This window comes from Hemitrygon akajei, chromosome 9 (assembly GCF_048418815.1).
Source record: "Hemitrygon akajei chromosome 9, sHemAka1.3, whole genome shotgun sequence".
NCBI lineage: Eukaryota > Metazoa > Chordata > Chondrichthyes > Myliobatiformes > Dasyatidae > Hemitrygon > Hemitrygon akajei.
The window spans coordinates 23,979,444-24,003,474 of record NC_133132.1 but is presented as its reverse complement, the minus strand read 5'-3'; the positions used below and the strand labels follow the sequence as shown (position 1 = coordinate 24,003,474).

General features: G+C 41.4%; 1 protein-coding gene across 4 annotated transcripts in view; it reads right to left on the bottom strand.

Annotated features, from left to right (window-relative positions):
• sfi1 (SFI1 centrin binding protein) overlaps window positions 1–24,031 on the bottom strand; it is a 262,284-nt gene that overhangs the window by 70,093 nt on the left and 168,160 nt on the right. For all 4 annotated transcript variants that reach the window (XM_073055643.1, XM_073055642.1, XM_073055645.1 and 1 more), the window contains 2 exons: window positions 20,898–20,972; window positions 19,166–19,240 (listed from right to left, as the gene is read on the bottom strand). In XM_073055643.1, coding sequence (XP_072911744.1) covers window positions 19,166–19,240; window positions 20,898–20,972 — 150 coding nt within the window. The remainder of the gene's footprint in view (window positions 1–19,165; window positions 19,241–20,897; window positions 20,973–24,031) is intronic.

Sequence of the window (24,031 nt, the reverse complement as noted above, 5' to 3'; positions counted from 1 at the left end):
TTGCAACTTGGCCCAATCAAACATGCAAATTTATGCTACCTGACCTGCTGAATTGCTGCAGCAGTTCATTTTGTGCCCGAAGTTCCATCACCTTCAGGCTCTTATGCTTATATATTTATCTGATCACTCTGGGGGGAAAAATAATGTTTTCTGTTTCATACTTAATTCATCCAATGAAGTTTTAAGAGAATTAATGATACCAACATAACTTTCTGCTGTTGAGGACAAAGCAGTAACTTGAAGCCTCTTGATTTCAGATCAAGAAATTATTATGTTGGCTGAAACTAATCTCCCTTAGGGTAACAAAGTGTCCTCACTTAAGGTAAATCAGCCATATTTTACCAGCAAACTTGAATACATCACACTTGGCCTATTAATTCAAACCGTTGATTAGATCATGCACACTATTACTGTCAATAATCCATCTCTTATATTTTCCCAAGCCAAAATAACTTGTTTGTTCCATTAACTAAATGAGATCTAATTTTATTTAATAACTTATTAGCACTTCATCAAACACCTTCTCAGACCCCAAATACAAGTCATCATCTGGTCCACCTTCAGATGATGACTGAAGGTGTTAATCTCAAAAAACTTTGAACAGAAATGTTCTGTGTTCCCTTTCGTATATCCATATTGAACTTGCTCAGTCCTAATCAAATGTAAAGTTCCTTTCAGTACCTCTTCCTCTCTAACCCATTGTCCCCTATTTCCAGGCCTTATGACATAAATACTGACAGTCAATTCTTTGTCATTACTTCTACCTAAGTCTGAACTGAAAGCACTAACTTTTGCTGCTAATCTTTTTACATATATATTTAAACTTCTGCAACTTGATTTTTAAAAATTTCTCACTAGATTATTGTTATAATATTTTGTGTTGAGCTCATCGCATGACTGCATGGCCAAACACTCGAGTAATCACATTGTCAAGTTCACTAATGACATGACAGTGGTGGGTTCATCACCAACGATGATGAAACAGCCTACGGAGAGGACGTGGGACAGCTCGAGGCCTGATGCCAGGCAAATAACCCCTTCCTCAAGGTCAACAAGACAAAGGAGATGGTTATCAACTTCAGGAGAACTCACACCCCTCTGGCACAGCAGTGGAAACTGCAAGCAGTTTCAAACTCCTGGGAGTACACATCTGGCACAACCTCTCATGGTCCTAGAACACATTCTACATAATCAGGAAAGCTCACCAATGACTCTACTTTCTGAGGAGGCTGAAGAGAGCTGAACTATACAGAGGTATACTCACATCCTTCTACAGATGAGCAATAGAGAGCATCCCAACTGCTGCATCACTGCATGTCACAGAAACTACACTGCAGCAGACAGAAAGGCTCTACAAATATTAATCAAAACTGCCCAAATCACTGATACCAGCCACCCATCATCAAAGACAGAAAAGTCCTGGAGAATTGCCAGGGACATCATGAAGGATCCACTCATCTTGTTCATAGACTATTTGTTCCACTCCCTTCAAGGAGAAAGCCACATAGTATCTACACCAAGACCACCAGACACAAAAATAGTTATTTTCTCCGAACAGGAAGGCTGATCAACACCTCCACTCACTAACCCATCCCTCATCCCCCACCACTACCACTTTATCATTTCATGTCAGAGTCACCTTATGTATAATTACTCCTAGCGTCACTTTATTAATATACAATCAATGAATATAAGCAATCTTATGTACTTCTGTATTTATATTATGTATTTTTATATTTTATTGTTGTGTTCTTTACCTTATTGTGTTTTTTGTGCTGCATCAGATTTGGAGTAATAATTATTTTGTTCTCATTTAGACTTGAGTACCAGAAGTGACATGAAACGATCTTGAATCTTATGACGTACCATCCCCTTTGCTTACTGAGTTCTCGGTCCCCTTTGGCTTAATTCTGAATTTGTTCCAATCCTTGGGTTTACTCTATTTTTGGCAATATTAAACTCTTTTCCTTCATCTAATGTTATCTTTAACTTATTAGATACAGCTGGAACACCTTTTCTATTGGACTTTGTGCCTTAAAAGGATATTTAATTTGCTGTATTTTTTAATTTGTTATATGTTAGTCACTGCTTTCATTTTTAAATACCCTTTAATGTAGTTATCAACTAAATGTATTCCATCAGTTATTATATGGGCCTTCTTATCAATTTTGCATTAGTTAACTATGTTGGAATAATTATTCCCAAAATTTGGTTATGTCTCTCTAATGGCAATTAAATTGTGCCCATTACTTTTTCCATTACTGCCATTAATTCATTTATCTTGTTATGAATACTGTATGATTTCACACAGTTTGACTTTGCAACAATTTTTCCTTGCTCTAACACAAAGTGTGGTTGTATGCTCTGTCCATTCCTGTTGAACTGGTTGTCATTACCCCTTCTGCCATCCTGCACAATCATGTTGTTTCCACTCTCTTAAATCCAATCACTTGTACTTAGTTTTGTTTAACTTGCAGTTGTTATTTGATTCATTAGCTCACTGGTCCCAGATCAATTCAAGTGTATTTATCCACTTCCCTTTTTGCACAGTGGTCTATCAGGTGGCACACACTTCTTCCACCCCAACTCTTGAACCACATATATTCAAGTTTCTGATTTTACCATTTCTATATTAATTTGCACATGACTCAGGTTGAAACTTGGATATTATTAACTTTCTGATTGATTCATAACTTAAATCCAACCTGTTTATACTCTTAAAGCTATACCTCCTCCTCAGTTTCATTACTGTCATTACTTCCCACGATGTTATGGATAGATGGTTAGACTCTCTTTGCTGGAGATGAAAATGACCTGGTACTTTATGGCATGAATATTATGTGACATTTATCATCCACACCTGAAAGTGTCCTCCTCCTGTTGCAGGCAGGTGTTATCATTTACTGAGTTGCTGCTACTGGAACTTAACAGAACATCGTTAGCAAACCAATGACCATCTTTCTTAACAACAGTTAAGGTTGATTGGGTCAAGAGAATAGCTATAATTTCCTGTTGTGTTTTGTTCTCAGGCTTGGGTAATTAAACTCCAACAACCACACCTATCTACCCCTGTCCAAAGTACTGTACATGTGCAGCCACTGTGGCATTTATGTCCTGATTCCATTTTACCATGGCTTCTTGTTGCCACCTCTGGCACTCAGCTCATTGGTCTATTTTGAATAAAGACTCGCATGAGACCTGGAGTCAAGTCATTCATTAGCTTTCATCATTCTGCCATGAACTAACAGCAGATTGGTCAGGCAGTAATTCACAGAACCGCAGGTGGTAATTCAAAATTTGACATGCTTCTTGAGAACATGATCTATCCAGGTAATTTTCCACATTATCAGGGAGATTTTGTAAGTTTTAAAGGGACATTGACAGGATGTAGAGTTGAACTAAGATATGGTAGATGGAGTTCAACTTAGAAGAGTGTGAAGTAATTTACTTTGGAAGGTAGAATTTGAAGGCACAATACAGAGTTAATGGCAGGATTCTTAGCAGTGTAGAGGAAGGAACACAAGGATCTTGAGGTACATGTCTATGCATCCTTTAAAGTTGTTGCACAAGTTGATGGGGTTGTTAAGAAAGTGTATGGTGTGTTGGCCTTCATTAGTTGGGGGATTGAGTTCAAAAGCCATGAGATAATGTTGCAACTCCATAAAACAATAGTCACACTATTGTGTATTGTGTTCTGTTCTGGTCACCTCATTATAAGAAGAATGTGGAAGCTTTAGGGAGGGTGTAGAGGAGAACAACCAGGTTGCTGCCTGGATTAGAGAGTATGGCTTATGAGGAAAGATTGAGTGAGCTAGAGCCATTGTCTGTGGAGAAAAGGAGGATGAGAGGTGATTTGATAGAGGTGTATACAATGATAAGAGGCATAGATCAAGTGGATAGCCAGACACATTTTCTCAGTGCAGAAATGACCAAAACAAGGGGGCATAATTTTAAGATGATTGGAGGAAAGTATAGGGGGTATGTCAGAGGTAAGTTTTTTTTACACACAGAAAATGGAGCATGTGTAGGAACACCCTCCCAGGGGAGCTGGTAGAAGCTGATACATTACGAGTCTTTAAGAGACTCTTAGATAGGCACATGGATGAAAGAAAAACAGAGGGTTATGTAGGATGGAAGCATTAGATTTCTCTTCAAGTCAGTATAAGCTCCTGTACTGTGTTGTTATATTTTATGTCCTATGTCGATATTGGCATAGTAGTCTGTTAAAGGCACAAAATATTCTTGAGCCAAGCCTTCACTGTCAGAAGACTGCTTGGTCCTGTAGTCTTTTATGTGTCCTAACCTCTCAGTTTTTCTTGATATCACATGGAATTAATTGAATTAGATAAAGTCTGCCTTCTGTGATGATGGATAGAGAAAAAAAAGAGGGCATGGGTTAAGGGTGAAGGGGAAAAAGTTTAAAGGGAACTTCTTCACACAAAGATGAAATGGTAAATGTGGGCTCACTTTTAACATTTAAGAAAAACTTGGACAGGTACATGGATGACAGGTATATGGAGGGATATGGTCCAGGTGCAGGTCAGTGGGACTAGGCAGAAAAATGGTTCGGCACAGCCAAGAAGGGCCAAAAGGCCTGTTTCTGTGCTGTAATTGTTATGATATACTTGTACACGTACTCGTGAGCAGATAATTAAAGTTGGTGCACATGCACTGTTGTTTTTATCTGAAATATTGCTTTTTTCAACCGCAGCGCCCAATTTTTTCAACTTTCAGTTGGTGGCATAATAATAGCACAACTCTGAAACATCGGAGGGTGAGTGTAAGAGTAGAAAAATGTCAACTGAGACGAGCAACTAGCCACAAATAGAGATGGGTGCGGTAGCAATGCCTGGAGGTGAGACAGCAGCATCTCAGCAGCACCCAGCACCCACGGGCAACCCCGTGCCGGGGAACCATGGTCGGGGCAGAAGTGCTTCCCCAGTCAGCAGCACCGGCCATGACGGTCAACCGCGGACTGATAGGCAGATGGAAGACATGACGGCAGATGTGGACTAACTACAGCCTTGTAGCACAACCGCACAAACAAGTTCCAGCATACCAGGCAGCATTATTTTTGCATACAATTGGACCGTCAGGACTTGAGGTCTACAATAGTTTTGCGTTCGCAGATGAGGCTGAAAGCCAAGACCGCAAAGATTCTAGCTGCATTTGACAGATATGCTCTCGGTGAGAAAATGACACATATGAACGGTACTTGTTCAACAAGCGACAAAAAGAACAAGGTGAGACCTTTGAATCATTTCTTGCCAGACATGAAATTTTTGCTCATGTATGTCAGACAGTCTGCTGAGACAAGATCATACTGGGCATTAACAACTCCCAAACCAGGGGGGACATCACGTGATGACGTAGGATCGAGACGCAGGGACCCAGCTCTCCCGTAAAAAGTTAATAAATTAATGTTTAAATGAAGAAAAGTTAGTCAATACTCTCTAAAAGTTGCTTATAAACGACTCCGGACTGTGTCAAGCTATGCCTCAAGGAAAGAAGATGAAGAAAACTAATACCGGGAAGACTACGCAAGCTGGAACAAGAGCGAGGCCCACGTCTACCGAGGAGCCGCGATCTCAGGTACATTGTATCGCCGGTGATACTGAACAGGAGATGGTGGCAACGCTTGCCACTTCCAAAGGAAAAAACCATCGTGAACTGCGCAAGCGCGAAGGATGGACCATGCGCAAACAGGAACAAAAAGAACTACAAAGCCCAGCTACCACTGCAACTGAAAGTGATAGCGAATCGGAGGGAGAGTCAAATCTCTCGGAAGGATCAGCTGAAGGAGGTAAAAGTCCTTCTAGAAATATAGAAAAGACTTTGAGGCAAATAATGCGTAAATTAGACACATTAAAAGTAATTAAAAATAACCAAAAAAAACTCGAAAAAAAAATGACCAATATGGAGACTATGCTTGATAAAATGACAAAGAGACAGGAAAAAATGGAAAAAAGAATTACGGACTTGGAAACTACAACGGAAGACATGGTTGAAAGAATGGACAAAATGGAAAAGGAAAATACTGCTTGGACATCAGAAAGAAAACAATTTATGGAAAAAATTGATAAGCTTGAAAATCTCAGTAGACGAAATAATATTAAAATTGTTGGACTTAAAGAAGATATAGAAGGAGAAGATCCAATAAATTTTTTTCAAAAATGGATCCCTAAAAAATTGAAAATGGAAAGAGAAACTCCAATTGAGATTGTATGGGCGCATAGATCTTTAAGGTCAAGACCTCGAGCTGACCAAAACCCACGATCAATTTTGATAAAATGCTTACGATACCAAGACAAAGAAAAGATCCTGAAGGCCGCTGCCCAAAGTGCCAAAAATAGAAACGGGCCACTGATGATAGCAGGGAAACCAATTCTTTTTTATCCTGATATAAGTTACAACCTGTTGAAGAGAAGGAAGGAATTTAACCCAGCGAAAAAAGCCTTATGGGAAAAGGGTTATAAATTTACAATGCGTCATCCAGCAACACTGATAATTTTTTTGGAGGACAGAAAATTTCTTTTTTCCGACTATCGAAAAGCGGAGGAGTTTGTACAAGAACTTCCATCTATTCGCTAACTACACATAGAGGCTTCCAAACGTAATGGATTAAAGATGAAGATAGAACCAAGGAACAGAAGTGATGGACATTTATGGATATTACAGAAGAGAAAAGCAAAATTTTAGAAATACTAAATGAGAATAGTATTTTTTTTTTCTCTTCTTATACATATACTTTTTTATGTTGCGGGGGAGCTGGGAGGCTGTGGATCGGTTACTGCGGGATTCACGTGTGTAATCATGGCGGTTGCCATGACCCGTACAGCAGAGGGGGGTAATGTTGTGTCTTTTTTCCACAACATTAGTAGGGGGGTATTTTTTTTTTTTTTTTTTTTTTCCTTTATATTTTAATTTTTTTCTATCTTTTTGCCTGGATGAATGGTGGGGACACACATAGCAACATGGAGACTTTTATAAAGATTTCCCAGGATACCACGAAAGTGGAAAGATTAGGTATTATTATAGATTGAAAAGAAAAAGAACTTTAACATATATTTTAAAAAAAAATGAGAACTCCGTGGAGTGTGTGGGGATCTTCCAACATCCAGGCATTCCCTTTTTTTTTCTCTTTCTTATTTTTTTAATAGGGATGTTAGGGGGGAGGGGTTAAGGGGAGGGGGTTGGGTAACACTTTTTTTTTCATGCACATTTATTCTGTAACAATTTGAAAACAATAAAAAAAAGTTTAAAAAAAAAAAAAAAAAAAAAAAAACAACTCCCAAACCAGAAAACATCTGTTACAAGAGAGAAAGCTAACGCTCAATAACTGCATTGACATCTGTGAAAGCACAGAAATGGCTAAATCACACCTACAAGCATTCAATACAGCTGCAGATAGCAGGTCCGCTACTGTCTATGAGATAAAATCTTGCGCTAACAAGTGTTATGACCCCAGCCCCCTCCTTTGTGAGAATCGCAAGAGCCCTAGTGAAGGGGGGGGTCAATGACCCGAGAGAGAGCGACGTGCTGAATTGGACTCAGGAGAGTGAGAGAGAGGCCTCAAGGTTTTGGAATGTGGTCTGGCCTCTCTTGGAGAAATGGCCATTGTCTCTTGGAATGGGGACTGGGTTACGTGCAAACCCTCAGGGCAACGTGGGCTGGGAGATGAGGAGAGATTGCCTCACCCCACCCTGATTGACAGCTACAACCCTGCAAGTCCCGATAAAAGGTGGGCTGCCGAGGCGGCCCCTCAGACGCACCAAGGAGACACACTAAGAAGACACGATAGCGCTTCCCGTCGGAGCGGGAAGCCATTTTGAAGGAAGCCACGTGCGTTAGATTCCAGATCGGGAGTCTGTGGCTGAAACCAAAGGAAAAACCGTTTTTAACTAACAACAGGGATTTGCTTCGCAAAGACAACGGGCAAGTGTTCCTTTCTCTCACCAATCCCTCTCTCCAACACGTGAAATGCCAGCGGTTCCCAAACGGAAAAGCCTGCAGATTTCTGAGTGACTTTTATATTTCCATTGGACTCAGTATTATCCCCTAGACAACGATAGAGCTTATTTCTGATTGATTATTACTATACCTGTGCTTTAGATTGAGTATTGACGACGTATATGATCTGAATGTTTTGTATTAACCATACGTTTGTGCCCCTTTATAAATAAAAAACGTTTGAAAATAGTACCATCAGACTTCAGCGGACCTCTCTATCTTTGCTGGTAAGCCACCCAGTTACAGGGTACGTAACAAGTGGGGTACTCGTCTCGGGATTTGAAACCAAAGGGGAGGGTCAGTGAATCGGGCTGTAAGTCCAAACTTGAATCTGGGTACGCAGGTAGCCAGACAGAAAACCAGCAAAGATGGACGTGGATGAATTTATGAGAAACCCGACTCCGGGGGCGCTAGGGAAGGCTACCAAATTAGACTTGGTAAATCTGGCGAAGGGGTTAGACCTCACAGAGGTGAGGTCATCAATGAAAAAGCGGGAAGTGCGAAGGGTCATAACTCAGTATTATATTGGGAAGAAGGTGTTTGCAGCTGAGGATTTGGAAAATCTCCCCGAAAAGATATTAGCGAGTGGGACAGATCAGTTAGAGTTGGAGAAAGTAAGGTTGGAACATGAATTTAAAGTAAAGCAGCTGGAAGCAGCTGAGAAGGAAAAGGAACGGGCTGAGAGAGAAAGGGAGCAGGCATTCAAACTAAAGGAATTAGAGGTGAAATGGGTTCATGAGCTCCAGTTAAAAGAGCTAGAAGCAGCCGAGAAAGAGAAACAAAGGAGCCATGAGTTGGAGCTGGACAGGCGAAGGCAAGAGCAAAGAGAGAAAGGGGTAGAGAGAGAGGAGGGGTTTGATGTTAGTCGGGCGTTGAGGTTGGTCGGGGGGTTCGAGGAGACGGATGTTGATAGTTATTTCTTGCTTTTTGAAAAGGTGGCAGTGAATCAGAAGTGGCCCAGAGAGCAGTGGGTGGCGTTGTTACAAAGTGTGTTACGAGGGAAAGCACAGCGGGCATATGCAGCGTTGCCCCCGGAAGGGGAAGGGAATTATGACCAAGTAAAGGAGGCCATTCTCCGGGGTTACGAGTTAGTACCTGAAGCGTATAGACAGAGGTTCAGAAATTTAAGGAAAGGGTGGAATCAAACGTATACCGAGCTAGCCCATGAGAAGAGTGTGCTCTTGGACCGTTGCTGCTCCGCGGAAAAGGTGGCCGAGAATTATGGGCGTCTCAGGGAGTTATTTTTGATTGAGGAATTTAAAGGTTGTGTACCGGAAGAGATCCGGATGTATTTGAATGAGAGCACGAATCAGTCCATCTCAGAAATTGCTAGGTTCGCAGATGAATATGCCCTAACCCACAAGACAAAGTTTTCCTCGAATGAAAGTTACCAGAGAGACCGTGGGAACGGTAAAGAAAGCCCGCCGGCTGAGGCAGAGATCCCGCTGGGAGCTAGTGGTAAAATTGAGGAGGAGAGGCAAGATGGCAGGAGAGGTCCTGGCTTGACCTGTTTTAATTGTGGAAAGGTGGGTCATATTGCATCTAAGTGCTTTGCTCCGAGAAAGGAGCCAGAGAGAGGGAAAGCAGCGATCCCTATCGGGTGTGCAGTGGTAATCAGAAAATCGGCAAGAGGGTCCCAGGTAAGCAGAGAGCGCGAGAGGTTGGAGATTTATCTGTCACACGGAACCGTGTCTGTGAGGGAGGGGGACCCACCAATTCCCGTATGGATTTGGAGAGACACGGGGGCGGAGCTATCATTAATTAGACGTAACGTATTACAATTCGGACCTCCGACGGGCGAGGTAGCCCTGAGAGGAATAGGAAAATGGACAGAAAGGGTGTCTTTATGTAGGGTCATTTTGGATTGTGATCTGGTGTATGGATCAGTTGAAATGGGGGTGCCATCAGAATTCCCGAGAACTGACGTGGATGTCCTCCTTGGAAACGATTTAGCAGGAGGAAAAGTTTGGTCGGCCATGACTATGACCCGCCGACCGGTGTGTGTTGAGGCCCCGCCCATAGCGTCCCCGAGCTATCCCGCATACGCGGACACTCGCAGCCTGTCGAGAGCGGCAGCTGAGAACGGGAGCAGTTTAAAATTGGCCAGTTTTGATTTGGCCCAGACGTCTTTACCGACCCTGTGCCATGAGGGTTTCGAGGGTGGTAAAACGAGGAATAGTAACGTAAAAGGGGGTAAGGGAGAGAAGGTAGATCTTCCCTTAGCGAAGAAAAAGGTCCTAGAGGTAGGAAATAAAGATGAGAAACAGATAAAGCTGTTAAAAGGTCCAGAGTTGGACATGGATGATCTGTCTGGGTTGGCAGAATTGTTTGAGGACGTTGAGAGTTCTAAAGGTGTTCCCGATAGCGAGATGAGGGCAATCCTAGATGAAAAGGGTACCCTTGCCTTGAGGAAGTCTGCTGAAAGGGCCGAGGAGGTTGTTTCAGCTCGCAGGGTTGCGCCTTCCCCCGGTGAGAGCTTCCCAGAGAGGAACTGGGAGGACCGGGGGAAGTTAGAATGTGAAAAGGGTACGGGTGTTGAAAGCCTGGAAGAGGCCAATGCCCCGTTTGAGTGTGTCCAAGATGGGGATGCACGTGGTCCTGAACCTAGTCACGGAGCTCAGAAAAAGTCTGAGGTATTTGACTCAGCTGGACGAGGCGGCCGTCCTTTTGGATCAGATAGACTTGGTTCAGGGAAGAAAGGGTTAACCTTGGGAAGTGTGAGTTCCCCGATGGTTGCGCTGAAGGGGGTGTTCCGAGTTAATGTGGAGTTTACGAATGGGGAGATAACTGTTGTTGTGGAGGAGAACGGTAAATCTGTAGTTCCCAAATCGAATGAAAAAAAATTAAAGTCTAGATTGATGCCTGTGCATCGATTACAGGTTGATTTGGAATGTAAAGGTGCCCCACACGCTATTGTTATTCAAGAAAGCGCTGTGAGGAAGCCAAAAAATAAATGCGGCTGGAGGGAAAGGTTCGAACTGAAACACATCAGCCTGCATGGTCTTGACAAAAGGGTTAGCTACCTGTGTAGCATTAAAGAATTGGGTGGAAATTCCCATGATGGACTAGGTTGGGGACACGGAGTTAAGAGAATAACCCTTGTGGAAAGGAAAGGCGGAAGAGTACCTCGCCAAATTACTCAAGTTCCCCACGAGGGGACTCACCGGAAAAGAGGCAACGGTTAATAGAAATGCCATTTTTAAACAGCAAAGCCGGTTGTACGGGTTTGCGCCAAAACCTGTTAATAATAAAGACAACCCCTTTGGAGACCTGCCGGTGAAGTAACACGACCGAAACGATTAGTATTTGCATAAACTTTTGTAGATGCACCTAAGCTAAGATCACACACCCTTAGTTTTGTTGCTGAAGAAAATAAATAAATAGGTGGTTATTGAGCTGAAGTTTGATGCTACAAGACTTTAGTACGGTACGCGATGTTAAGATATTAAAGAAAGGGACACTGTAATTGTTACCTGTTTAGATACTGACTTGAATGTATAACAGTAGTACACTGTGAAAAGAAAAGCTTGTGTATTGTGTTAGATTCAAAAACCCTGTGAGACTCTGTACCAACTTCTTTTTAACCGCTGGTAAAAAACTTTTAATAGGGGAGGTATTATGACCCCAGCCCCCTCCTTTGTGAGAATCGCAAGAGCCCTAGTGAAGGGGGGGTCAATGACCCAAGAGAGAGAGCGACGTGCTGAATTGGACAGGAGAGTGAGAGAGAGGCCTCAAGGTTTTGGAATGTGGTCTGGCCTCTCAGCCAGACAAAAGCCACAGAAATGGCCATTGTCTCTTGGAGACACCTTTGTGGAATGGGGACTGGGTTACGTGCAAACCCTCAGGGCAACGTGGGCTGGGAGATGAGGAGAGATTGCCTCACCCCACCCTGATTGACAGCTACAACCCTGCAAGTCCCGATAAAAGGTGGGCTGCCGAGGCGGCCCCTCAGACGCACCAAGGAGACACACTAAGAAGACACGATTGCGCTTCCCGTCGGAGCGGGAAGCCATTTTGAAGGAAGCCACGTGCGTTAGATTCCGGATCGGGAGTCTGTGGCTGAAACCAAAGGAAAAACCGTTTTTAACTAACAACAGGGATTTGCTTCGCAAAGACAACGGGCAAGTGTTCCTTTCTCTCACCAATCCCTCTCTCCAACACGTGAAATGCCAGCGGTTCCCAAACGGAAAAGCCTGCAGATTTCTGAGTGACTTTTATATTTCCATTGGACTCAGTATTATCCCCTAGACAACGATAGAGCTTATTTCTGATTGATTATTACTATACCTGTGCTTTAGATTGAGTATTGACGACGTATATGATCTGAATGTTTTGTATTAACCATACGTTTGTGCCCCTTTATAAATAAAAAACGTTTGAAAATAGTACCATCAGACTTCAGCGGACCTCTCTATCTTTGCTGGTAAGCCACCCAGTTACAGGGTACGTAACACAAGAAATGTTGAAAGCATCCTGGACAGAAGGTTAGTGCTAGTGGTAGAGCCAGAGCCAAAGGCACCTTGAACAGCCACAGAAGCAAAGTGCTGTGGCATGGAACATGCAAGAGACAAGCAACAATGCCCAGCATACGGACAGGTGTACAAGGCGTGTGGCATTTGAAATCACTTTGCAAAGGTATGCAAGCAGAAGCCCGTGCATGGGGTGGAAGCACAAAGCCATGACCAAACAGACAGTGACAGCAGCACCGAGTTTATCGACAATGTCATACTAGTGGTCAACAGTTTGAAGACAAAGGATGACGTATTCGCATTGATGCTCATCAATGGAAAGCCAAAAGACTTCCACAAGCCGACAGCGGGGCGACCATTAACATTTTACCCTGCAAATACTTGGAGGGGGTAGATCACACACTAAGACAACGCACAAAAAAGCTAATGATGTGGAACAAGACCACCATGGATGCAGAAGGGATGTGCAGAGTGAAACTCCGTAACCCCATGACGAACGGCAAGTATTCTGTTGAATTTGTCGTGGTCACTGACGACTTTACACCATTGCTGGGAAGCAGGGCCGGCCAACAAATGAAGCTGATTACAGTCAACGATGACAACTTTCGCAGGGTGCATGCATCTACACTCACAGAAAAACAATGCACACCAGAAGTGTTTGATGATGCGCTCGGGGAGCTTCCAGGTGCAGCCCACCTGCAGATTGATGAGGAAGTTCAACCCACGTGTTACCCCCACGACGTCTACCTCATGCTATGAAGCAAAAAGTGAAAGCTGAGCTTGATCAACTGGTAGATCGCAAGGTGATAGCTCCAGTCCATGAACCTACAAGGTGGGTTAACCAGCTAGTGGTCGCAGAGAAGAAGAATGGCAATCTTCGTATATGCATTGACCCTCGACCATTGAACAAAGCGCTGAGGAGAGAACACTACCCCCTTCCGGTGATAGAGGACACTTTGCCAGATCTTGATCAGGCTGGGTTTTCAACAAGGTTGATATGAGTTCTGCATTCTGGCAAGTGAAACTGGACAGTGAATCAAGCGTGCTCACCACCTTCCACACACCTTTCAGGTGGTATAGATAGCTCAGACTTCCATAAGGAACCAACGTTTCATCAGAGATCTTCCAGCGCAAACTGCATCAGGCACTGGAAGGACTACCGGGAGTGATCTGCGCGCAGACGATATTCTGGTGTATGGAAAAGGGGAAATGCAGGGAAAGGCAATCACCAATCATGATGTGAAACTTCAGCAGCTATTACAGCGTTGTGCAGAGCAGCATATCAGGCTCAACAAGAACAAATCTGGCTTCAGTGCAACAGAGATACCCTTTTGGGGGCATCTCATCATAAGTGAGGGACTTCAGCCTGATCCTAAAAAGGTCGCTGATGTTCGCAACATGCCAGCACTCACAGATGTGCAGGGAGTGCAGTGATTAATCGGATTTGTCAACTACCTGAGCCGTTTTCTACCAAGTCTCTCAGATACCCTTCAGCCAATAAGACAGCTGACAAAGCCAGATGTAGCATGGGAGTGGTCAGCTGAGCAGTAAAACACTCTCTCCAAGATCAAGCCGATGGCATCCGAAGCACCGGTGTTAGCATACTACAATTCTAAGGAAGAGCTAACCATCCAATGTGACGCCAGCAAAAAAGGCAGCACTCCTCCGGAATAGGCGTCCAATCGCATATGCAAGCAGAGCGTTAACAGACACAGAAACGTGTTATGCAGCGATCGAAAAGGAAATGATCGCAATCATTTTCGCACTTGAGCGTTTTCATCAATACACTTTTGGCTGCTTCACAAGAGTACTCTGCGATCACAAGCCGCTCAAAATGATAGTTAAGAAGCCATTGGTGAAGGCACTAAAGCGCCTACAGGGAATGCTTCTTCGCCTGCAGAGCTATGATTTCGTCAAGAAAAGCTCATGGATACGCTATCGCAAGAAGTTAGTGGTACTCCTGGCCAGGAGAACAGCTTCGACGAAGTTAACATGCTATCGCACTTGCCAATCCGCGATGAGTGTCTAGAGCAGATTCGCACAGAAACAGTGAAAGATGACACACTACAGATGTTGAAACACATAATCATCAGCGGATGGCTGAGCGAACGTGACGCGCTACCAGAGCAACTCACACCTTACTATAGCTATAGAGATGAGCTTGCAGTCCAAGGCGGCTTAATCTTCAAAGGTGAGCATGTCATCATACCGCAAAGTGAGCAAAAGCATATAAAGGAAAGAATTCATTCGTCACACTTGGGCGTAGAAGAATGCCTCAGATGTGCACGCGAATATCTTTTTTGGCCAGGCATGAGCAGCGACAGCAAGTAATATATTGCTACACGTGATGTTTGTCGCACATATGAAATGAGTCAGCAGAAAGAATCGCTTATGAGTCATTAGGTACCTGCTCGGCCATGGGAAAAGATAGGTACCGACCTATTTACATTCGAAGGAAAGAATACCTCATCACCATTGATTACTACAGCAATTTCTTTGAGGTAGATCTTCTCTACGATACGACCAGTGCAGCCGTTATTTGCAAATTGAAGGCTCGTTTTGCGAGATATGGTAGCCCAAAACAGATGGTTAGTGATAATGGGCCACAATACACATCAGCAGAGTTTCACAGATTTGCATGAGAATGGGATTTTGAGCACTTGTGTAGCAGTCCCGGAAATAGCAAAGCAAATGGAAAAGCTGAATCAGCAGTTAAAACAGCTAAACGGATCCTCATTAAGTGCAACAAATCGCGAGCAGATCCCTACCTCGCACTTCTAGACCATCACAACACATCTTCGCAAGGGCCCAGCACAAGTCCTGCCCAGTGTCTGATGAATCGCCGCACACGCACGCTCCTGCCTACAACAGCGAGTTCTGGAACCCAGAGTTGTATGCGAACGCAAGCGTACGAAACAACACGCCAGCAGCAGGCCGACAATTACAACAAATCAGCCAAAGATCTTGCCCCACTCAACGAAGGGGATACTGTGCGCATGTAACCCCTGGTGAAAGGTAAAAAGAATTGGAAGAAAGCAATTGTGTGTCAGCGCTTTGATGATCGTTCATATGTAGTTTAAACCCCTTCTGGGATCTACTGACGTAATCGCACACATCTACAAAAGACGGCTGAGGAACCTCCAGGAAAGCAAATCACACATGAACAGGCAAAATCAGGTCAAACAACTGAGATCAATGACCACAGTGTGCCTACTGCATCAAATGCACACAAACACTAGCAGAGTGTAATGACAATGACCACAGTGTGTCTACCGCATCAAATGCACACGGCCAAACACTAGCAGAGGCTAATGACAATGACCACAGTGTGCCTACTGCATCAAATGCACACGGCCAAACACTAGCAGAGGCTAATGACAATGACCACAGTGTGCCTACTGCATCAAATGCACACAGACAAACACAAGCAGAGGCTAATAACAATGACCACAGTGTGCCTACTGCATCAAATGCACACGGCCAAACTCTAGCAGAGGCTAATAACAATGACCACAGTGTGTCTACTGCATCAAATGCACACAAACACTAGCAGAGTGTAATGACAATGACCACAGTGTGCCTACTGCATCAAATGCACACGGCCAAACACTAGCAGAGGCTAATGACACAACACAAACATTGAAACATGCAAATAACAAACAACAGGACATAAGAGACATAAGGCATGATTAATGAATGCTTTGTAAGTTAATTCCATGAAAATATACTCGAAAGCAGTCTCCAGAGAAAGTGAGTTTAATTGTTAATACAACTGTTCCTTTACTTCGTTTTGATAAAAAGGGGGATGTTATGATATACTTGTACATGAATTCGTGAGCAGATGATTAAACTTGGTGCACATGCGCCGTTGTTTTTATCTGAAATATCTGTCTCGAAACAGTAATGTTCTATGGTTCTAAATGCCAACTTAAACTACATAAAGCTCTAGGTAAGTTCCCTCATCACAGGCTTCCCATGATTGCATCCTCCAATGTTAGAGATATGTTCAGTTGTATTGACAACTGGGTGAAGGTAGAAGGAAGCAAACATTACCACAGATAGAACTGGATCTTTGTGAAGACTAGTTTTCAAGAATCTATGTTGGGACAGTTTGAGCTTTTCTATTTTTATTACTGATCTTGATGGAGGATATGATTTCAAAACCTGCTAATGATACAATAAACAGTGCAAATTTTAAGACCATGTACAAGTTCATATGTTTCAGGAAATCTTAGTTTTGGGTAATTGACTCAGGATTGCAAACAATTTTTTAATCTGGTAAGCTGAAATGCTGTGCACGTGGGCAGTACAAATGCGTAAAATTGATTCCTCTTAATTCTCAAAGCACTAAAAAAAATTCACAAATATTTTGCTGTACAGAGTAGACCAAAGTAGAAATGCAATGCAGTAAACAAGCATATATTCTGTTCCAGCTAAGTATTCCAATTGAAAATGGAATTTAACTGTATTAAATTGTAACAAACTATGTATGAGGGATAAATATGAGGAGGTGGCTTTTTCCCTCCAAAGGACATTAACTACAAAAGGCTGTTATCTCACTAAATGAATGCCAATTAGCTGAATATGCTAGACAATAAAGATTTTGCTTCCTATATACTTATGGGTGTCGCTTATGGATTTTGGGCAGCCAATCATGAAAATCACCATGAAATTTCCTTATCACACACAATTTTTTTAAAAATCACCTATCTTTGTTATTTCAATTCATAATTCAAGTCAGAGTAACTGATGCCAAGATTAAGGAAGGCATTTTTGTTGGCCACAAATCAAACAGGTCATCAATGACAGGCAATTCAAAGAACTTCTAGTGGGACCAGAGAAAATCACATGGAAGACATTCAAGGATGTTGTTGAAAAATTTCTTGGCCAACTACAGAGCACCAAGCTACAGGCAGCTGGTTGACAACATGTTTCAAGAATACAAAACCATGAAGTGCAACATGTCATGAAAGATTCATTTTCTGCTTTTCCATTTAGACTTCTTCCCTGTAAATCTTGGTGCTGTCAGTAATGAACATGTTGAAAGGTTTCACTGGGACATCGGAGAAACCAGGACAATGAAGAAACAGTATCAGGGCAACTGGAATCCATCAGTGCTGGCTGATGATTGTTAAGCACTTGAGCAAAAAGCCTCAGACACTGAGTACAAATGAAAATCATCAACAAAACATTTTTAACTTAGTTGACCTATTGCAAAACATCAGCACCATTATGCAATTCAATGCATTTTTTCAATAAAAGTTAATTTCTTGTTTCTCTAAATTCCTACTTGGTACAAATAGTCTGAAATTATATTTGTGTTCATCTTCAAGCAGTCTATCAGAAACCAAAAAAAAATTACCGTAGATTCCGGACTACAGAGCGCACCTGATTAAAAGCCGCTGGCTCTAATTTTAGAAAGAAAATCAATTTTTTACTTGTACAGGCCGCACCGGATTTTCGGCCGCAGGTGTCCCATGTTGTAATATGAGATATTTACACAGAAAGATATTACACGTGAGGATTTTTTAACTTTTAATTAAATCCATATGGTAACATAAACAAATACATATTGCAAATGCTTTTTTTCGAACCATGCCTGTAACGCGGCTACTTTTAAATATACGTTGCGTATACTTCTTTACTGAACAACATTCCAATATCTCCTAACGACTGGTAAAAAATATATATACTGCAGCCTACCAGGAAAAGTTATTGATCGCCTTTAACTTAAAAGCAGCGTTCGCTCAGATCCAATGCCGCTCCGCCGCTCCCCCCCGCCTTCCCGTTTATCGCAAACTGGCATTTTTCCCACAAGACGCGGCGAAACCGGGTGTGACGTCATAGCATCCCGCGATGTAGTACAGAAAACAAATATAGTTAAAACTCTTCTAACTTTAACTAGAAAATGAATTACTAAGCGAAAATATTATAAACTAAATAACTGCCATAAAGGCAGCACAATGCTTTTCTTCGAGTGTTTTCCATGTTGATGAGGGTGAGTACAAATGACTGATTTACAATAATTTAATTGTGAAAGTGCGCTTGATTTATCGTACAATTTCATTGGACCTCTGTGAACTACTCATCAATTTTATTGGTCTACTGTTACGAGGCAAAATGTTTTTGGCGGCATGAAAAAAAACCATGCATTAGCCGCTCTGTATTAAAGGCCGCAGAGTTCAAAGCTGTTCAAAATGTGGGAAAAAAGTAGCGGCTTATAATCCGACATCTACGGTATGAGGAAGCAACACTTTTGAAAAAAAATTGTTGTCCGGTGATATCTTTAACAAGAGAGCTGAATCAGTTACTTTTTGGGATAGATATCACTTTTTCAAAACTAAAAGATGCGTACTTCATGAAATCTAGGACTAGATTGATTTCCTAGACTAGTTATATTGGGTTTACATGAACTGTCACATTGGTTGAAGATTCAGTTACATTTAGTTCACATCTACTTGCCAAACAGGCCACAGTCTCAATTCCACCACTCACCTACACTAAGTTTTGCAGAACGTTAAAATCAGAAAGAAAATTTGTTCTGGACTACTGATATCGTTTTCCTTTAAACTTCTGATTGCAGCCACTGTTTTAAGAGTTATGGAAAAATAAGAATGACCATAACATCAGGAATCAATCTTAATATCTATTTGTGAACCAAAAATTTAGTTTGTGTGGTGTCTTACCTTTCCCTGAAGTACGAGACACCAGTGCCATAAAGCAAGTGCTGATTGTTTGTCTTCTCGACGTTTATCCAACTGCTACATAAGTAATAAAATAAAACAAGTTACATCCCAAATGAAATACAGGATCACTGTGAGAACAAGACCAACACAGCAGTCCACTGCAGTCTCCAGTTCACTAGTTTATAACTCAGTCATGTTCCAGTACGTATTGCTGGGAGTCAAGAGGAAGAAAGAGAAAGATTCTTTGCTAAAGAGAATTTTTTTGTTTTGTCCTGGTACTTAAAATGAATGGACATTCATTCTACAAAAGCCTTGACAAATGCCAGCAATTTATTCAATAAAAGGATAACATTAAGGATCAACTTTATTTACTATACATTTACACGTATTAAGAATTTGTTGCGGTGTGTTGGTCAGGGCACAACATTCAACAAATATAAAGAATAAATAATTATATATAAATAAAGTTAGAAGTTAAAATATAGATATGGAATAAAATATGCATAAATACCAGAATTTATTTACAGTGTAATCAGCATTATCAAAAATGTTTACAGTGTGCTTCTGTGATGGGGGTGATATTTAGAAGGGGTGGGGCTAAGTAGAATGGTTGATCAGATCATTGTAGCCAAGTCCATTTTTCATTTTACATGTTCTGATATTCACACATAGCAAGGCTAACCTAAGATTTGAAAATTAGAAACAGGAATTGTGGTGAGAGAATCTTTATGCCAACAGCATTATTTCTTCAAACTCTGTGAACAGAATCACAATTGGATTTGGTTAATTATTGTCATGTATTGAGATACAGTGAAAAGCTTGTCTTGCATATTTTTCATACAGATCAAATTATTACACAATGTATTCAGGTAGAACAAGGTAAAACAACAGAAGGGAGAATAAAATCTAATAGCTACAGACAAAGTGCAGGTAAACAATAATGTGCAAGAACATAATGAGTTAGCTTGTGAAATCAAGAATCTATCTTATGGCATTAGACAACTATTTAATAGCCTTGCGACAGCAGGTAGAAGCTGTCCTTGAATATAGTAGCACGTGCTTTCAAAATTTTGTCTAATAGAAGAGGGAAGAAGAAAGAATGTCTTGGATGGGTGGGGTCTTTGATTTATGCTGGTTGCTTCACTGAGGCAGTGAGAAGTACAGACAGAGTCCATGGACACATTTCAGTAATGTGCTGAGCTGTATCCACAACTCTCTGCTGTTTCTTTTGGTCATGCGCACAGCAACTGCCATATCAAGCTGTGATGCATCCAGATAGGATGCTTTCTATGGTGTACTGATGAAATAGGTCGACAGGGCATGCCAAATTTCTTTAGCGTTCTGAGGCAGTAGAAGAGTTGGAAAGTTATCTTGGCCATGGTGTTTACATGGTTGGCTGTGGCAATACCAAGGAACTTGAAGCTCTCAACCTCAGCACCATAGATGAAATCAACAGTATGCTTGTTTAAAAAAAAAGCAGTAGCATTTGTTGTACCATGAACCAATCCTCTACACAATGGATGGAGCAGAATCAACTATATGCATGGAAGATGTGTGCTGGTGAAATGCTAATGATAGTAAGCAGATATGGTCAAAACAGGAAGAGAAATCCTCCAAAAAGCAAAACACAGAAGCACTGGAACTTTTGGATAAATGTATTAATGCTCTATACTGCCCAAATTAAATTCAGAACAACCATAAAAAATTAATGAAACTCTGCAATATTTCTTACTTTTACTTTCCAGATTGTGAAGTAGTATCTGCAAAGTCGATACATCTGAAACCATTCTCCCTGTCGCTGTAAAAGCTAGACAGAACACAATCAAAAGCAAAAGTTTTTACTCACAATACAGGTAAGCAGAATGAAAGCTGCTTATGAAAGAAAAATGAAAAATCATTCTTCCGTTCTTCCTAAATGATGTATAATTCCATGGATGCACTTAGCTCAGACATTTTGCCTACCTGGTCCCATCATTTTAAAACTCACAAAGTACCAACAAGCTTACTAGACCTGATCTGCTAAGTTCCTCCAGCATTTTGAATGCTTCCTGGTCTCTCTAATGCTTTTGTGTGATGATTAAAAGCAGCAACTTTACATTTTTGGTCCAGTCTCTTCCTTCATGGCATAAAGTGTTAAAGAAACTGTGAAATAGTCAGGGCCAATTTAAATTTCTGAAACAGAATTGCGAGGTTGTACAGGAGTGGCATACAGGAGTGAGATATGCCAACTTAGAGGGTTACTCATAGTCCTCTATTTTTCTAAGCTCCATGTACCTATCCAGGAGTCTCTTAAAAGAGCCTATCGTATCAGCCTCCACCGTCGTCGCCGGCAGCACATCCCACACAGTCATCTCTGCGTAAAAAAATTACCCCTGACCTCTCCTCTGTACCTACGTTTGTACTTCCAAGCACCTTAAAACTGTGCCCTCTTGCAAAAAAGCACCTCACTATCCATACAATCAATGCCTCTCATCATCTTATACACCTCTATCAGGTCACCTCTCTTTCTCTGTTGAGCTGAGTGCCAGATTGTTGCTGCAGCATCATTCCACTAGTTGACATATCTCACTCCTGTACGCCCTCTCGTCAACACCTGAGATTCTACCAATAATGGTTGTATCATCAGCAAATTTATAGATGGTATCTGAGCTATGCGTAGCCACACAGTCCTATATATATTGAGAGTAGAGCAGTGGGCTAATTCTGCTCCTATGTCTTATGGTCTTATCATAACTCTGGATATATAAAGAACTCATCTATTAGCACTTCTTCCATTTCTCCAGACCAAAATGTTTTGATCCATTCTCTACCTCAAGGCCAGTTCAGCACAATTACCAGCAATGCAATCATCTTGTTATCCAGAAAAAACAATGCATTCCATCTTAGACAAGGTTTGCAGCACTTCCCTTGAGTATGTGCGCATTAACATTGCTCCTGGTCAGCAGAACTTGTCAAAAATTTTGACCTTATGCCTTTCATCCCTCTGTGAGTGATATGCTGTACTATAAAGTGTATATCACAATATCCTGACCGTTTATTCCACAGGTACTCTTGAACTCATCACATTCTCCTCCTATGACAACATCTTGTGGCATAAATGTCTTTCAACATACATTCACTTTCTTTCTATTCAGTCCCACAACTTCAGTTCTTTGCTGTTAAGGCATTCATGGCCCATAATTTGTAAAGCCTCTTAAACCCAACTGCCCATACAGTTCATACAATCTGTTCCACTTTATTACAAGTGCACCAAAAGCATATTTTAAACAGACACATCTAACACCAGCCTCTCCGTCAAATACATCATAAGTTAACAGCAGAAACTACAACCCCAAGGGTAAACCACCCTTTAAAGATAAATAAAAACAAGAAATGTAAGGTAACATTTACAATAAATTTTATATCCTTTAAATAAAACTGGAAATGGGTTATTAACATAGAAACAAATAATTTTCTTGGTGATTCAGAACAGGGTATGTTTAATTCAAAACATTCATATCTCAGTCTATAAGAACTACATGCCATTTACAACCAGTTTTTAAGCTCATTCTGTTAAACCCAGATAGCCCAGAAAATTCAACAGCTCTATCAGTGAGGATATGAAAGCCCAGTCATAAATCACAGTCATATTGCATGAAAACAAGACTTTCAGCACAATTTGTCCACATTCAATAGCGATCTGGTCCCATCTCCCCACGTTTGGCCCATAATCTTCTAAACCTCTCTTATCCATGTAGTTATCCAGATGGTGTCTAAATATTGCTAATCTCAACCACTATTTCTGGCAGCTCATTCTAAATATACACCAGCCTTTGTGTGAAGTAACTGCCACTGATATCCCTGTTAAATCTTTTGCGATGTCCATAGGAAAACAGACTGTACTTTTATCACATCTATGTCCTTTTATAATGTTAAATACCCCTATTAGGTCTACCTCCAACATTTCAGGAAATTAAGCACTAATGCATGCAACCTCTTCTTGTAATTCAGGCCCCAAGTTGAAATAACATTTTGGTAAACCTTTCCTGCACTCTTTCCAGTTTAGTAAAACCTTTCCTATAACAGAGTCATCAAAACAGTACACAATACTCCAAATGCAGCTTCACCAATGTCTTGTATAACTGCAACACAACTTTTCAACTCCTATACCCAGTGTCCTGACCAATGAAGGCCAGCATGCCAAGTGCCTTCTTCACCACCTTATCTACCTATGATGTCACTTTCAGCAAACTATGCACTTACGCTGCTAGCCCTTCTTTCTATAACACTCACCATGGCCTTACCATTCACTGTATAAGCCCTACAGTTTGATCTCCCAAAATACAATACCTCAGATTGGAAGCCATTTGCCAATACTCAGCCCACATATCTAGCTGATCAATATACCCCTGTAAATTTTTTGGAACTTTCCATACTAATTACAACACCTTTGATTTTCAATTAAAAGATCCAAAGTACATTTGTGTCAAAGTGTGCATACAGAATACTACTCTGAGATTCATCCTCCTGCAGGCAGCCACGGAACAAAGAAACACCATGGAACCTGTTCAAAAAAAGATCAAACACCCAAACAGGCATGCAAAAAAATAAGTTGCACAAACCACAAAATAGTGAGTGAATAATGCATAGAATATCAAACATCAAGTGTACAGTAGTAGTATCATTTGTGATCTCACTAACATACCTATACATTTACATCCAAACCATTTATATAAATTACAAAGGTCCTAGCACTGATCCCTGTAACTTCCAGTCTGAGACACAACACTCAACTATCACCATCTGAATTGAATTGAATTGAATTTCCAGTTATTGTCATTTAGAAACCACAATTGCAATGCAGTTAAAAAATGAAGCAATGTTCCT